General features: G+C 47.5%; 1 protein-coding gene across 2 annotated transcripts in view; it reads right to left on the bottom strand.

The window, feature by feature from the left end:
* Positions 1 to 11,723, bottom strand: part of LOC128425719 (disks large-associated protein 1) — a 38,367-nt gene extending 26,644 nt beyond the window's left edge. Inside the window, exons 1-4 of one of the 2 annotated variants that reach the window (XM_053412475.1) lie at positions 10,665 to 11,723; positions 8,388 to 8,602; positions 5,031 to 5,208; positions 2,558 to 2,813 (exon numbers count right to left, since the gene is read on the bottom strand). In XM_053412475.1, coding sequence (XP_053268450.1) covers positions 2,558 to 2,813; positions 5,031 to 5,208; positions 8,388 to 8,602; positions 10,665 to 11,723 — 1,708 coding nt within the window. The remainder of the gene's footprint in view (positions 1 to 2,557; positions 2,814 to 5,030; positions 5,209 to 8,387; positions 8,603 to 10,664) is intronic. The other variant, XM_053412474.1, reaches the window with a different exon arrangement.
* Between the last annotated feature and the right edge of the window lie 4,224 nt (positions 11,724 to 15,947).

Genomic DNA, 15,947 nt, shown 5'->3' with positions numbered 1-15,947 from the left:
AAAGTCCTGCAGTTATTATCAGCAAGATGCAAATAATTACATCTATGAAGAAAGAAAATATTGTGACTGTTACATTACTATAATATTATTCTTACTCTAATCATTGTATGTCAAGTCGTAATCAGCAGCTGGAGTTTATAGTACCAACTCCAGCTGTTAATTAAATGTATAGGAGAATATTTCCCTCTGGAGATATTAATTAAGGTTTAGTGGATTTAATTAAAGGGTCCTCGACTGCCTGCAGACCCTGAAGCTCACACAGTGTGTGTGAGGGTGAGAACACACAGTGCACTGCATAAGAAGGTGGAGGGGTAAACAGTCAAAATAAAATCGGACTGAGATCTTTCTCCTCCTCTCCCTCCAGTCTCTCCTTCCTCCTCCCCTCTTTAATCACGCTCTTCCCCCAGGAGGAGAGAAAGGAGAGGGAGCTAATTAATTACGGAGACTGACGACTCAGTGGTGAACATCTAAGGAGCTGATGAATTGTGCGGCGGTGTAACTATGACAGTGATCTGAATCAATCCCCTTCCTTCACGACCAACCGCAGAGCAACCGGCTCACAACGCACCACGCCGACCCGCTCGCCCTGTCGTGTTCGTTTGAGCCGGATCCACCATATAATAAGGTCAGCAGCAAATGAGGGTCAAAGGTCAGAGGAGGAAGACGTCAGCCAATCACAGCGAGGTACGGAGGCCGGCCGGGAGACTGGTCACAGCAGCATAATGTCAGATCATCAGCAAACACAAATCAGCTTGATCCCTCTTCTCTCAACGTCATCACACAACAAACTCAGGGGCCCGAAAAATGGATGTTTGTTAACTCTGTACCAGCTGAGAGGCCCCAGCTGCAGATGTGTGCGACTGACACACACACACGCACAAACACTCATGCCTTAACTGAGTAGAGTAGTAAAGGTGTTCACATTCATAGCAAATGATCACAGATGGAGGAAGTTGCACCTGCAATGAAGTGTGGTAGAGTAGTGGTGGGAAATACTATAATAACTATGTTTGATAATAATATATATAACTGCAATATAATATTCATCACTAGCAATATTAATAAAGCTTAACATAACTATTGTAGTGACGCCAAAGAGTCTTGATCGCCACCTGCTGGCTGAAAGCAAAGGTAAAAAAAAACTGCCTCATCCATGTTTACCGATGGGACATGGACCAAACTAAGAAGTCAGAGTAAACAAAGTATACCCAGTTTTGCTTCATTGCATCATTAATCTCTCTCTCTATATATATATATAGGAGGAATAGAAAGGCTTTGATGATATATAAGGGTTTGTCAAACTTGAAATAAATGACTTCAACATTTATCGTGATAATTACTGACATATATCAACATCTTTCAGTGTTTGTGTCCGTGTGACGCAGCACCACGTGAGAGACACAAGACAGATGGGAGCAGGAGACAGAAAGTACCTGCACCATGTGTAGCAGCAGCAGTGGAGCTGGAAAACCAGAGTTAGGTCCCTACACCGCTTCATCTGATAGATGGTTTTCATTATCTCCTCCTTCCTCAGGGGAAGAGGCTCCGACCGCCCTTTCTCTTGATCTTATCAGTCTCCTGTTATAGATCAGTAACTACCAGCGCACAATAGAACACTCAACTCAATTCTCCATTCCCCTTAATTGTGTTGTTCGCTCGAACTGTCAATAAGATGTTTGATCGTAAAACCATTCGGTGCAACTTCATATTTTGATTCCAGTTACTAACTGGATAAGTGGAGACGGACGTTATAGTCGTGAAGAAGAAGAGAGAGAGTTTAAGCAAATTTTAAACAGCATTATATAAAGGTTTGCTCTGAGTCAATTCAAAGCCGTTAGAATTGATTGAACTAGTTTTGCCATCCTCTCAATTTGCAGTAAATGCCTTTAATTAGCCGCCTGTAGCCTTGTCAGCTAAGTTTGGGGAAACGCTGTCGTTTAATTGGCATAATTAAAAAGGAACGGAGGAGAAGGCCATTGTGCGTCAGGCGACGATGACTCAACGTGCACGGTGTAAAGGAATGACGTCTGGATTTGCATCGGGGAACGCAGAGGCACCCAGCGCTGGATGCCAGCACCACTCAGCATCAATACTGCATGCAGTGATGCTGGGAAGCCAAGCGCTCCAGACCATGAGGCACACAAGTGGGCTAAAATAAGACCCACTGAGCTTTACAGCCCGAATAAGCTCATGTGGGGTAAAAAAACACACAGTTCTGCATTCATCATATTGTATCTGAGAGGAAAACTGGGTCAGATGGATAAACAAGCCGAGGGTTTGAGTCCGAGTTTGCAAAGAGGAAACAACTCAGAGGGCAGCTTAACAAGGTGAATCAAATCAAAATGAGAACATTTGATTTGTTGGCATTGTCCAATCTTTATGCATAAGGATAAATCTCCCTCTGCAGTAACTGCAGCTCTAATTTATTTATCCTTCTCGACTGACACTATACACATGCTGCATACATTTAACACACAGCACACGTATTAATTCATAATGCGGATGTGGATTATGCATGTTCACATGTTCACGAGCACAAGTGCATGTTCCCACCGACCTGTGCTGCTCTGGATGGTCCTGACCGTGGTGGTCGTGCGGGGGGGCGAGTGGCTCCTCCGGCTGCCCAGCGCGGCCCGGGCCTCCTCCTCCTCCTGCGTGCAGCCCTTCTCTATGGCACGCACGTAGCTGTGGCTGCGCATGCGGAAGCAGCCGGCCATGGGCAGGTCCAGGGCATCCACCGCCTGCGACTCCATCTCGCTGAACACCGACTCGCACACCGCCTCGATCTGCCCGTTCACCTCCACCTCGCTCACCTGCGGAGGGGGGGGGGGGGGGGGGGGAGGAGGGCAAACGCGGACATACGGCAAACGCACGCACACACCCAGATGAGTAAAAACACCACACACACACACACACACAGACACACAGACACACAGGAGCATATGTGACCATGCACAGGGAGAAACAAAAGTGAGAAATAAAATTGCACAGGTGCACCATGGGAATTGCCTTTTGACTAGAAGCTTCTCTTAGTGCCGCTCCCTCTTACACAGCTAGTCCCCAGTTTAAAGCTTCACTAGGCAGGAGTCGTATATAAAAACTCCCTTAAATCCCAGAAATAGGAAACAGTTATAATAGATTCAACAACTACAGTGCAGCTTGGTGCATGTTGCTTCAGATTGCTCCGACTTTGACCTCCTCCACCATCTTGTGAAGCTTTAAGCCACGTGGGGGAGTTTTGCACACAATTAACAGAGAAGTGTATCGAAGAAAACTACAGGAGCGTCCGAGCAGTGCAGAGGGGGAGGAATCACTGTGGGATAGAACACTTCAAAGGGGCAGAGTGAAAAACTACAAGTGTTGTTATTTAAAGGTAAGAAGAAGAAAGTGTCAGAACTAGGACTACTGGGATTTGAGACGAGACTCGAGGAAATCTCACTACGTCATCGGCGAGTTCGGCTTGTGTTTCATAACAGGGTCGAAACAGGGTCTGAAGGGAGAGAATGAGAAAACTTTAAAAAACTCTGGGAGATGGATGTGTGGAGATTAGGATGCGTGAGGGCAGATAAACCTGAAGCTCCATTCCATTCCCTGAAGCCTCTGATCCAATAACATCAAAGTTTGCAAAATGTCTGCAGGGGGAGGCAAGCAGAGGAATGGGATGTAGCCACGGACCAGAGCTGAGAGTGCAGGTGTTTGTCAGTGAAGTATAATGTCAAACCAGAGACTGTACGTAAAGATGGACGACATGGCAGCTCCTCCAAAAGTGAAGCCGATCTGCGTTGATCGCCCCCTGTTGGCTGGCTACAGCACTCCATGTTAGTGGATGGGACAAGGACCAAACTTAAACCTCAAGGTTCACATTAAATACATTTTTCTCACACACTGATTCGTTTGGATGTACATTTTTCTGGTCAGTTTGGTTTGGATACATAATTTGGTGCTATGAGACCAAGGTGAAACGTCATGATTGACAGCTGAGGCAGATTCTGATGACGTCAAGATGGCGGCACCCCGTATCCAGGATATTCTAGAGATGTGTCGTCCATCTTTATATTCAGTCTGTGGGTCAAACAAGTGGGAGTTTACGCTGAAGAGCTTGGAGTCAGAAGGGATTGTGGACCTCGGATTTGGAGCCTCTGTACTTTCGACATGAGAGTGAGTGAGTGAGACAGAGAGCCCAGCAGCACCTTTCTGTTCAGAGGCGTCTCTGCAGGCGCCGGGTCCAGCGTGTCATCGTCCCCTGGGCTCGAAGGGACGTCTCTGGGGGCGATCGTTCAGTCCACGAAACAAAATGTTGCCCCAGGGCTTTGGAGAGGGAGCTCGCGGCAAAAAAAGGTAAAGCTCTCCTGTCACTCCACAGAATGTAGAGAGTGAAGCCGTGTTCAAAAACCAAAATGACCGATATTCTGTTGAAGACGTGACGTGAGGTTTTCCTGGCAAACGCTCATCACCAGAGAAGCTAGTTCAGTTCTTTAAAAGAAAATATAAGCCTTTAACTAAATGTCTTTTCTGTTTCTATGCATTTTTTTTATTTAATTAGATTTTAAATGTAATCTCGACATGTTCTTTTTTATTCATTTTATATTTTGTTATCATTATATCATTATTTGGTGTTGATCCATATTTCAGTTATTCATAAAATTCACATGGCTGCATCTTAATGGTTGTTCTCCATCTCTCACACAGCAGACGTCAAATTGAAGAATCTTAAGCTGCTTGTTTTTCTTCCTAACGTATGGCGAGGCAGACGGAGGACATTAGGGTGAAGGAGGGGACCTGCGATCACACGAGCTCCAGATGACAGCGAGCAGACGAACACGCTAATTGGGGAGATCGGGGGGGGGGGGGGGGTCGTCTTTTCTTCACCGGGTGGTGACCTGATAAATCCTGTTAATTCAAGGCCCGAGGACGACTACGGACGGGATTTCCTCCCCCCCTGCATGACCTGGTTGGACATAACAGTAGAGGTACAGGGGGCGTGCGAGGGCCAAGGCAGAGAGGCTCGGGGGCCCCTGGGTGCCACTAACCTGGCTGATGGTGCTCATGGCTCTCATGTAGCTCTCGTTTCGCGAGCGGAATTTAGGCGAGGCCAGCAGCCCTGCTGGGTCCAAGCTGTCCAGACTCCTATTGATGGAAACCTCACTCACCGCCCGCAGATAGCTGTGGCTCCGGATCTGCAGCTTGGGCGAGTGCTCCGTGGAAATCCTGCAAGGGAAAAAACACAGAGAGAGAGAGAGAGAGGGGAGGGAGAGAAAATACATATATATGAGCTTGACTGAACGGCGAGAAACAAATCGAGAGGGAGACAAAGGAGCGGGGGAGCGAGAGATTAAGTGATAGAAAGAGGGTGAGAGAAGGACTTTGCAGAGTACTTGGCAGTGTGTGCGAACCCAGAGATATGGATCAATCCTCAATTGCTTCAGGAGACACCGTTATCTAATCAACAAGCACGGTACTACTGAGGAACACTGGCAGTGGCTCAGGGAGTCTGCCCTTGAAGCACCTTGTACTTTGTGAGGCAGCGTACAGTGAGAACACACAGATGGAATTTCATTCTCATAAAAACCGACATAGAAATCGACAAAACACACACACACACAGACACACACACACATAATTGCTCCCGTCTCCGAGGAAGATGAATAGGTGTCTCATTAGCTCTCACCTGCCTCCAATCAGATCTCTCAGCATGCTTCACGCCGACGTGCATGTGTGTGGTTGTGCAAAGTGTGTGTGTGTGTGTGTTTGGGTGATGCAGCAGTTTGGCGAGAGCTAAACAATCCATTAATCAGGGGGAATAAAAGCTGAAATAGCTGACTCATGCTGCTCTTGACAAACAGTGTGACCTACTAAACCAACTCAGAGGGAACAAAGTGCAGCGAGAGAGAGAGAGAGATGAATATGATGCCGATTCGAAAATCTATCGTCAGATCATAGAACGATACAACGTGGATTTAACACCCTGGCTCTCCCCTTCTCAAATGACATTTCATCAACACAAACACAAACACAATAACACCCACACACTGTATACAGACACAGACACACACTGTATACAGACACAGACACACAAGTCTGACTCTGCTGCCTCCAGGTCAGGTCTGCTTTAATTATGCATTTCCTCCTAAAAATAGAGCGTTGTTTTCCACAGCCAAGCAAACGGGACTATTCTTTCTTGGGTGGAAGACAGAGGAGGGAGGACAGTGGAGACAAACGGGGGGGGGGGGGGGGGATTGAATGACAGATGAGCTAATAGCAATTTAATCATAATGCAGTAAAGAGACAAAAAAACATCTCATTTATTTATTTCAAAATATGTCACTGTGTAAACCAGATATAATTGCTCCACGTCAACTGACAAAATGGAGAAAACCCACACAGACACGGGGAGAGCATGCACAGTGTGCTGTGAGGCGATGGTGCTGACCACTGTACCACTGCGCCGCTAGGTAATGGTTATTAATATGGTTTGGTTGTGGTTTTGGAAAGATGTTGATTCATTTTAAACGAAAACAATGCTGAATACTGAGAGACGGTAAATTAACATTAAACCTCCCATGATGAAATCTACATTTTTTCACTTTATGGCTCAATAATAAGGTCACATTACTTCCTTCTTGGTTCCTGACTGTGTACAGTTTAAGCTCCTGTGGTGATCAAGACGACTGAGTGTAAAAAAAACATTTCCATGAAGATTTATAAAATATATCTTTAAATATCAAATAATTAAGATGGAAATTGACAATGAAATAACTGTGGTTGGTACAGAATTGTTTTTAAAATAGAAAATATATCTTTCCAACATCCAATCTATTGATAACTTTTCGCACTTTTTTATTGATATCACAGCTAATTCTTTACAACTCCTTTTCCTTTTTAGGTCTTGGTTCGTGTTTCATGTTTTTTTTGTGTGTCTCTTCTCGATTCTCCCCACACAGCACATCCCAAGTTTTTTTCTTTCTGGGGCACCACACTCGCTTGATGACTGAGATGAAAAGGTTTCAGCTGTGAAGCCAAAAAAAGAAATCACAACGTATATATCCGGAGCCTCGGAGATTTGTGTGAATCCTCCGCATCAGCCACTCGGAGTCTGTGACGGAAGAATAAAGTCAAAGAAGCATCTACCTACAGCCTCGTCTCTATCCACTCCTGCTCTTGATTTCCCCGCGGGGCTGATTATAGGCAGCACCGGTGATTTCTATTGTGGCAGCGTGAATGGCAGAGTCGGGCTGTAATCAGTGCCACCTATGGGGGGGAGGTCAGCCTGTCCCAGGGTGTCCATCCATGGAACAAGTGACATTAATGAACACATGCTCCTCTGTCAGTCGGGAATAAAGGCTGCGTGAAGCCCTCTGCTGATTCCTGCTGCAGAATCTAGATTCATCTTTTTCTTTATCTCTCCTCTTCCCATTCTTCTTCATCTTCAACGGCACTTTATCTTAATGATACCTTAACCTCTTCTTCTCTGTCATCTCGGTCCAATATCCTCTTTAACCCTCTCCTCTTTCTTCCATCTGTCGCTTTCTTCTTCTCCAAATAAAAGTCCTGAGAGCGAGGACCACGGGCGGAGGGGCAGAAAGACGAGGAGATGTGAACCTATTAATAAAGATGTCTGTTCTCGGTGAGATATCAAAAATTGCCCCCGATACAATCTAGGCCAGGAATAAACTAATTTGTGGAAATTTGCTGTCGGTGAGTGAGGGAGGGTAATCTTTTCCTTGTTTGTTTGCCAGGAATAATCCCCACTGCTTAAAAAGGAGCTTTCTCTTTGCACTATGTGTCTTAAACAGGAGGAAGGAGGTTACGCTCGTCTGAGGGTAGAAAAACAACCGCACAGCTTCTCAGGAACGACTCGTCACGAGGAAGGAAAGATCAGAGAGTGGGCTCCGAACCATATGGAACAACAACCCTGATTTCTTTAATCACAACGGGGTGTAACACAGACTTGTCCCCGGAGTGTAGAAACAAGATGTCAGCTGCCTCGTCCTCTATCTCCAGTGTGCAGCACCGCGGTTGGGTTATATGATGGCGTACCGGCGGCCAAATTCAAGTCATTAGTGGGACCCAGGCAGCAGCACTTGCACACACAGTACACGTGGGTGTGTGTGCATGTTAGTGCGACTAGAAGCCACAACCGCTAATCGATCACAGCCCGTCTCCCTGCAGCATAAGACTTCTGCCCCCTGTCCTTCACCGTTTCATGGCTGCATGAGTGCAAAGTCTAAGTGAATGTTTGTACCAAATTTGGAAACCTTTCCTCAAGAAGGGGATGAACAGACAACCCGAAAAGATAACACCTCCTGCCACTGGGTGTCGCAGGTGCAGAGACACACAGAAAGTAAATAACCAATATAGAAACTACTTCATCCTCAGCACACACTCACTGGAGCGTGGTCATCTCTGTGAGAGACGGCTGCGTGGCCTTCAGGTAGCTCGCCCGCCGCGCCTGGACCTTGGGCGAGGGCTTGGGGCTGCCGTCCGAGTCGCCGCTGTCCTCCTCCGCCATGGCTCGGATGTAGCTGCCGCTGCGCATCCGCCGGCACGGGATCTCGTCTTCCTTCCCCAGCGGAGAGAAGCTGCCCCAGTCATCCTGAGGCACCTGTGGAGATGGAGTGAGATAAGGTAAGAGGGGAGCGAACACAGGTCGTGCTACAGGTCATGAAGATAAACCCGGCAAATAAGAAATAGACACAGGGAGGCTGCAGTATTTTCCTGCCCTGTTCTGATATAACACCGGTATCACACAGTGCACGTTATGCCTTTAAAAAGACAAAATGGCACAAGTATCAATGCACAGTCGGCCTTGATCATACCATGAGCCTGCGAGTGCCCGAGGCCTTCCTTTGTCTGTCCTGTGATGCATGCGGCATAGCAAATGCAAGGAATTAATTATTTCTGACAAAACGTTGCAGTGGCTCGGCCTCCGTCTGCTTTCCAGACACTCTAATGAAGGTACAAAATAAAAAAAGGAGGCAAAACGATCTCCCGTCCCCAATCTAAACGAGAGAGAGAGACATGGAGAGAGGTTGGGTGGGTGGGGGGGGACAAAGGGAGTTTTGTTCGGCCGAAACCGCTGCAGTCCCCGACGTGAGTGGCTGTAAGGGCACCGGCTCTGAAGCAAAAAAAGAAATGAGATCCAGAGCGAGAAGAAAGTGCAGGAGAATCATTCAACAGAGCGTCGGTAGCTAGGAAACCAGGCTGACCTTGATGTCAGGGGCAACCACACACTGTGTTAACATCTCGGGAAAAGATCGGGTCGGTCATGACGTCAGAAGAATTGAATTACTGCGACTGAGGAGGAGAAAAAAGCCATAACAAAAAAAGAAAAAACTAAATGAAGTCACGCTTTTTAATCCTGTTGCCTTCGCAGTGGAGGAGAGAATATCTCAGATGTTCTAATCTGTGAATTCTGCCTAAATGCATGAGATTAAATTAGGTGAGTGTCTGTGTGTGAACGCTGGATTACAGGAGCCCCATCCAAGCAGGGGAAGCAAATGACGTGTCGGGTCTTTGTTGCAAGGCTTCAGAATTTAACTCACTTGTCAGGCTTCTCTACTTGAAAGCCTGTTTTTTTCCATCTGTCTCTCTAGAATAGAAGCAGTGGCTCTTTTGGAAGTGGGAGAAATGTTGCGACGGCAACACACTTCCTTCATGTGCTCGCTCCGCTCTCACGGCCGGTTAGAATGCACGGCCACGCAGAACTTCCTCTTTCTTTTATGCTCCCTCACTCTCGCTTTATGACTTTTACTTCCCCCCCATTCACACCGTCCGCTTTTGCCTTTATTTGCTCTCTTTGGTCCTTTTCCTGGAGCGCACACAGACATACACACACACTCACACACACACACACACACTCTCTCTCTCTCTCCTTCAACTCCCTCCATGCTTATATTTTGAGCTCGTCCTGATGAGAGGACCTGTGTGCAATCTGAAACACTTTTATCTTCCCCAACACAGAACAAGAGAAGCAGGATCATGTGGGCTGATGTGTGTGTGAGTGTGTGAGTGTGTGTACTTGTGCGTTTCTGAGTACGTGTGACAACTGAGTTTTGGGACTGGTGCATTTTGTCTTTCCTTTCGTGATGTGCTCGCTCTCTCTCGCTCTGATCTCATAGTTGTGCAGGATGAAAGTCTTGTGCTCTGGTAGCTGATAAGATGGGTATGTCTGATTCATCTGTTCTGGGGCTGTATACTGTAGAAAATAACATACATGCTGGTTTGCGGTGATGCTACATGAACCTGACCGGTCAGAAAGTAGATATAAAATCCTCTTCCTGTTTGAAGCTAAACCCAGGATCCTGCGACTTCTGCAGTACAGGAGGAAATGAACATAAACATCCACCTGCTCATGTGTGTGATTGTTTCCATGCACGTCGACACCAACACAACAGAGGAGTAGATGACAAGTGATGGTTTTGGTTCATGTCGATACGAGGGATTAAGATGAGGGCGATGATCATGCGAGACACACTGGAACATGACGGGACACGGGCCAGCGCCTCCCTGATCAATCTCTCTAACTCACACAGACACACACACACACACAAACACACACACACACACACGTGCAGGAACACAGCAGCATGGAGGAGCAGCTGCCGCCCGGATGATGCATGGAGGATGACATGCTGGTGGTGGGGGGGTTGCAGTAACTGTCCTACCTGTAGGAAGTGGCAGGTGCGTCCCTGCTCGGCTTTCACTAGAGCTTTATCTAGGTTGACTGAGGCTTTCTGGTACACCTCTCTTGCTCTGCTCACCGTCAGCGTAGAGGACCACGAGCTCTTCTTCAGCTGCACCTGGCCGTCCAGCGAGCTCACCAGCGGCAGCCCGACGCCGCCGCCGCCCCCGGAGCACGTGGAGCACTTCACGTCGTTGTTGCTGCGCGACGTCTTGAGCGAGTGGGCACTGATAGTGTTGTAGGACTCCATGAAGTACTGCGACTGAGATTTGTCAGGGTGGCGCCCCATGGTCATGACCCCAGAGGGGAGGCCTCCACTGGTGCCCCCGTGGTGATGGTGGTAGAGGCACATCTCCCGGTCCAGCGTGTCGTCCGAGCTCCAGTAGCCTGAGATGGCGCTGCGCATCTTGGGCTCAGACTTTGAGCGGTCCTTGCTCTTGCTGCGTTTGCTGTGCTTCAGGGTGCCGGAGGACGAGGGCGGGTCGTCAGGACTGGACTTGCTGCCGTTCATCCTCCCGCTCCCTCCTCCCCCCGACGGCCCCTCCAGGGAGTGGGACTTGGTGAAAAGCTTCTGGACGGAGTGGACGAGATGCCGGATCCGACCGGGGCTGTCGCTGCGTTGGTGTTCTACCGCGGTGCGCTTGTACTGCAGCGTGTGGTAGCCCTCGTGCCGCATCGGAGCCTGGCCCTCGAACTGCTCCAGCAGGTTCGAGGAGACGCGGCTGTTGCTTCCTCCGGTTCCCTTAACGCTTCCCGCTTGCCCCGTATAAGGCACCAAGGCGCCGCACTCCTCCTTGAGCTCATGGTGGGAGCTGTAATGTCTGCGAGGGAAGGTGCAGCTGGCCAGATCAGGGTAGGCGCTGCACTCGGACTGGAAGGAGTTGCGCTGGGGGTAGCAAGGGTGGTCGGCTGAATGCGCCTCGCCAGGGTTGAGGAAGTAGGGCCGGCGATCCGAGTGCCCCAGGGTCATGGAGTCGTAAGAGGGGTCACATGTCACCGTGTGATGGTGACTGCGGCTGCTGGACAGGCCTTTCATTGTCATCGTGGCTGCGTCGACATCCAACTGCCGCGGCGGGAAGTCTGCACAGGCCCCAAAACTACTTCTGTAGAGAAACACACAAACACGAGGAAGAGCAGACAAACAAACAAGAAGAGACTTATTAATATCTCATATTTGCATACACTCAAAAACAATGTGGCGCATTCGTTCGGCTTTAATTTGACGGAGATGCTTTTTGGCACCGTTTCACAGATGAGGACATTTCCTCATGTTGTCGGGACTTGAGCCGATTCTTTCCTGCAACCTTTTATTTTTGTCCTTCAAAACTTAAAAGAAAGAGCGGCTCTAAATATAGCAGCGAGTTGGCATGTGGTCCCTGACATCCATATCTATCCTGCAGCTTCCTCCGCCACCGCTCTGCTCGCTCGGAGAAACAGTGACAGGGGATTGAGGAAAACAAAGCGAAGGCGAGATATCAAGGAGAGTTCAAATGTGTTTCCAGCTCGAGTGTTCGCTGAAACACCCAGCAAAAACTGTGGTGTGATATTGGTGATATCCTGAAGAGTCTCAGGCTACATCCATCATAGGTTTTAGTTTTATTTAAATCTGTATTTCACTGTACACCTGCTTAACGTGCATGCACATCCCTCACTAGCAAAGACCATAAATGATCAAACGCTTTTTCCCTCCATCGTTCCCGGCTAAGGCCAAACTAATTGGGCGGTAAAACCCTGGCCCGGTCAAGGCAACCGGCAATAAACGACCTTTCCCTTACACGGTGACATGAAAACAATGGCATCCATCAGGGCCCTTAAACTGCCTCCCGCACCCATCTGGAGCTGCGCCCGGCTACAGCCGCTGAACCCTCACCGCTTCCAATGGACTGGAGGTGAAGCTAATAAGAGCCCACGCTCGGCGCCGCAGCTCGGTGACAGCGCTGTGGTCGAGCCCGGGAATTCATTACCGCGATTTATAATGCGCTACCAAAGGCCACTGAGGTAAATGTAAAAATATAAAAAAGAGGAAAACTAGGAGGAGGTAGAGAGGGGTGGGGGAGGAGGAGAGGAAGTGAAGGGAAAGATGATAAGAGAAAATGAGGGAGACAGAGCGGCGGGATGAAATATCATGTCAGTTCTTTACATAACCAGAGGACACTGTGCATGCTGAATGTATTTATGTGCACAAACACAGGGAGGGTCTGATTTATTATTTTCTTTGACGTTCCAGTAAACCGGCTGCTGGCTTAATTAAAAAAATTGGGGGGGGAATTATTCATGCAATTTCCCCGTCTGTGGAGGATCTGGAAGAGAACTAAACCAATATATGAGTCTTGTATTGTTCGGGGGGGGGGGGGGGGGGGGGGCATATAATGGTCAATCCCATCCCCCAGCTGCAAGATGCTGAGGCCACAGGAGTGAAGTCACACAAAGCAGCTCGCACACTAGTACAAACAGCACAGGCACGCACAGTGTCCACTTCTTGCAGGGGCACTTATAAAAAGTGGGCTGTGTCAGACTGGAGGTATTCATTGCAGTTGACGGAGATCCCTTCTGTTGGCCGCTGAAGCACAGAATGTGACCTAAATAAAAAAGGCCCTCGCGGTGATCCACAGCAGCGTGTTTGTGGCACAGCTGTCTGCAGCCCCGCACTAAAGCTGAAAAGCTGAAGAAGTTGGGTCATGCTGGCTTCCTGCCTGCTAGCCACACACACACAGACACACACACACATGCACACAACCTGACACAACCAAATGCGTAGTGTAACTGACAGGCTGCATGTCCAAGCTGAATTCCGACGCTGCGAGCTTGTAAAGTGCAGTTTATCAACATGGAGGAGAGGATCTGCTGGTTCCGCCGCGTCTGTCACGTCGGCTGACAGTGACGGGGGGGGGGGGGGGGGGGGGGGTCGTGGACAGCTGTGGTTATGTATTACGCTGTGTTTCCGTCACAGCTGACTGACCCAGTTGTGTCTCTACCTGTCTGTCCAAGCCAAACTGGGAAGAGCACATAATCGAGTGGACGCAGCACATCACAACTCTGAGGCTCTGGCAAAATATTTATATACGACATGTTTATAAAGTGTAATGATGCTGAAGTAATCATTTCGGGTTGTAATTGATGTTCCCATGCATGTTGTTGATTCTTGGTGGCATGTTGAGACATTTTAACGAAGCAAATACGATGAATTTAAAAATAATTCTATATTCTTGATTTCCGGTGATTCAAATTTTTCTGACTGCAGTGACCATCGATGGAATCTTTAATTGAAAAACCCTGTAAAAGCTTTAAATATGCACTTGATGTCCACATGCATGACATCAAACTAGAAGGAGGAAGCTAACAGTATCAGGTAGCATAAATTATTAATAAATCAGCTGTAAAAACACATCACAGCTTTATCAAAATGTTATTTTTTTACTTAATAAAAGTTGTGTTGCTCTGCAGGATTTATTTTTTGCGTGACTCCTTTGTGGCAGCCTGCCCCGGCATGTTGCCACATCGATTCACATGAATGAGCGTGCGTCCTGTCAAATGCTCAATTTGACAAAACGCATGCAATTTGTAAAATATGCCATAAAAACAGCGGCACAGCTCGTTGCTCACTGCTGAGGGAGCCTACCTGCTGAAAGTGATCCTGGCATTAGTTATGCCACATCCATCATTGTTAATCCTGGGCTTCTATAAATTGTTTAACTGTTAAATGTGCGAGTTATAAAAGATGGAGACAGAGGAGGGGGAAAGAAGGACTGATTTAAGATTTCATTCTGTCAGATGTTTCTCTTTTTTTTGCCCCTCCATTAATATTTCAAATCGTCGTCACTCGATCCAGATGAAGCGTGTTAGGAGATTTGGAGTATTGAGGAGTTCCCTGACACGTGGAGACCGGCCGATCATCCCAGCAGCTCGCGGTCTGGCTCCGGAGATAACTGACCAGCTGCCGGTCCGCTGGAGAACAGCCTTATCTCAACAAGCCCCTCAGTAACTTACCGTCGGCTCCGACATTCTGAAATATGTTATAATTGCTCTTGGAAGATAAAATTTGGTCTCTGAGTTGAAATATGATTTTTCTTTCCTGTTTGTCTGAAGGTAAAAGCGGAGTAAGGAATAAATACAGAATTTATTGGACAGTTTAAGAAACGGCATTTCAATAAGGGTTTGGTGTTATTCTATCAAAGGGCAATTAATAGGCTGTGCAGTCTACATTAAATGTCACTTTATTTTACCTCTGTCAAGGAAGTTTTCATCTGCGTTAGTTTGTCAGTAACAGGATTAATCACAAACCACTGGACAGATTACCATTCATCTCAGTGGGAGGCTGCGGTATGAATAAGGGAAGAACTGGTTGAATTTTGGTGTAGATCCCAATCAGTGTGGGGGGGGGGGGATTTACATCTATCTTGATGAAGAAAATGAAGGGATGTTTATGAGACTGCTATCTGTGAGTGTGTGCAATTAAGCCAAGTAAAAACCAGGATCGAGTGAATTTAAATGTGCTTTTATAAAGGGACTGATTAGCCTCGTGGAGATAAACATCTTCAATATATATGTTCCATGTATATTAATGATTGGATAGCATCTTATTTTGCTGATTGCGCTTCGACACTGTAACGAGCATATTGTGACAAATTCATCTTTACTCAAACATCCATGAAGTGACTCTTTCGAAGGGATAAAAATCAAATTGACAAACTCTCCAAATTCTATAAACACAAATCTCACTTCAACATGCAGGGAAATCCAAAGCTGGACAGGCCGGCCACAAGCTATGATTGGACAATCGCTGTATGGCCGACGAATTCAGCAAAGGTTCCATCATCCCTGTGGGATTTCGTCTGAATGAGCCAAAGTACATCAGACCCACAGTGAGAACTACAGCACTTAAATGCAGCATGACGCCGACCAGAGAAACACATTTAAGAAAAAAACAGGAGAAATCCCAAACAACTGGCTCCTTGTGTGGAGAGGCGCCGAGACTTCATTACATTTACAGTGATTGTGTGCTGAACAGCAAGGTGCACAGGAGCAGATAAAACAAGGCAGGCTATGAATGCTAATGTCCATTACCACCTGCATTGCATCAGCACGGCAGGCTCGCTTCTATTCTCGGTGCCACGTTTCCTTTGGGCCGAGAAAGATGAATGGAAAATGGATTTTTCTTCTTCTCCATCATGGAGCACATTAGTCGGTCTGGGACGTGGCCTCACAGCGGTGAAATCTGCTCGCAATCTCAGGTCGGAGACTCGGTAAAGCAAACAAACAGAGGTGG

Source organism: Pleuronectes platessa, chromosome 20, assembly GCF_947347685.1.
Source record: "Pleuronectes platessa chromosome 20, fPlePla1.1, whole genome shotgun sequence".
Taxonomy (NCBI): domain Eukaryota; kingdom Metazoa; phylum Chordata; class Actinopteri; order Pleuronectiformes; family Pleuronectidae; genus Pleuronectes; species Pleuronectes platessa.
Note: the sequence above shows the minus strand (reverse complement) of the source record. Positions and strands in the feature narration are given on the sequence as shown.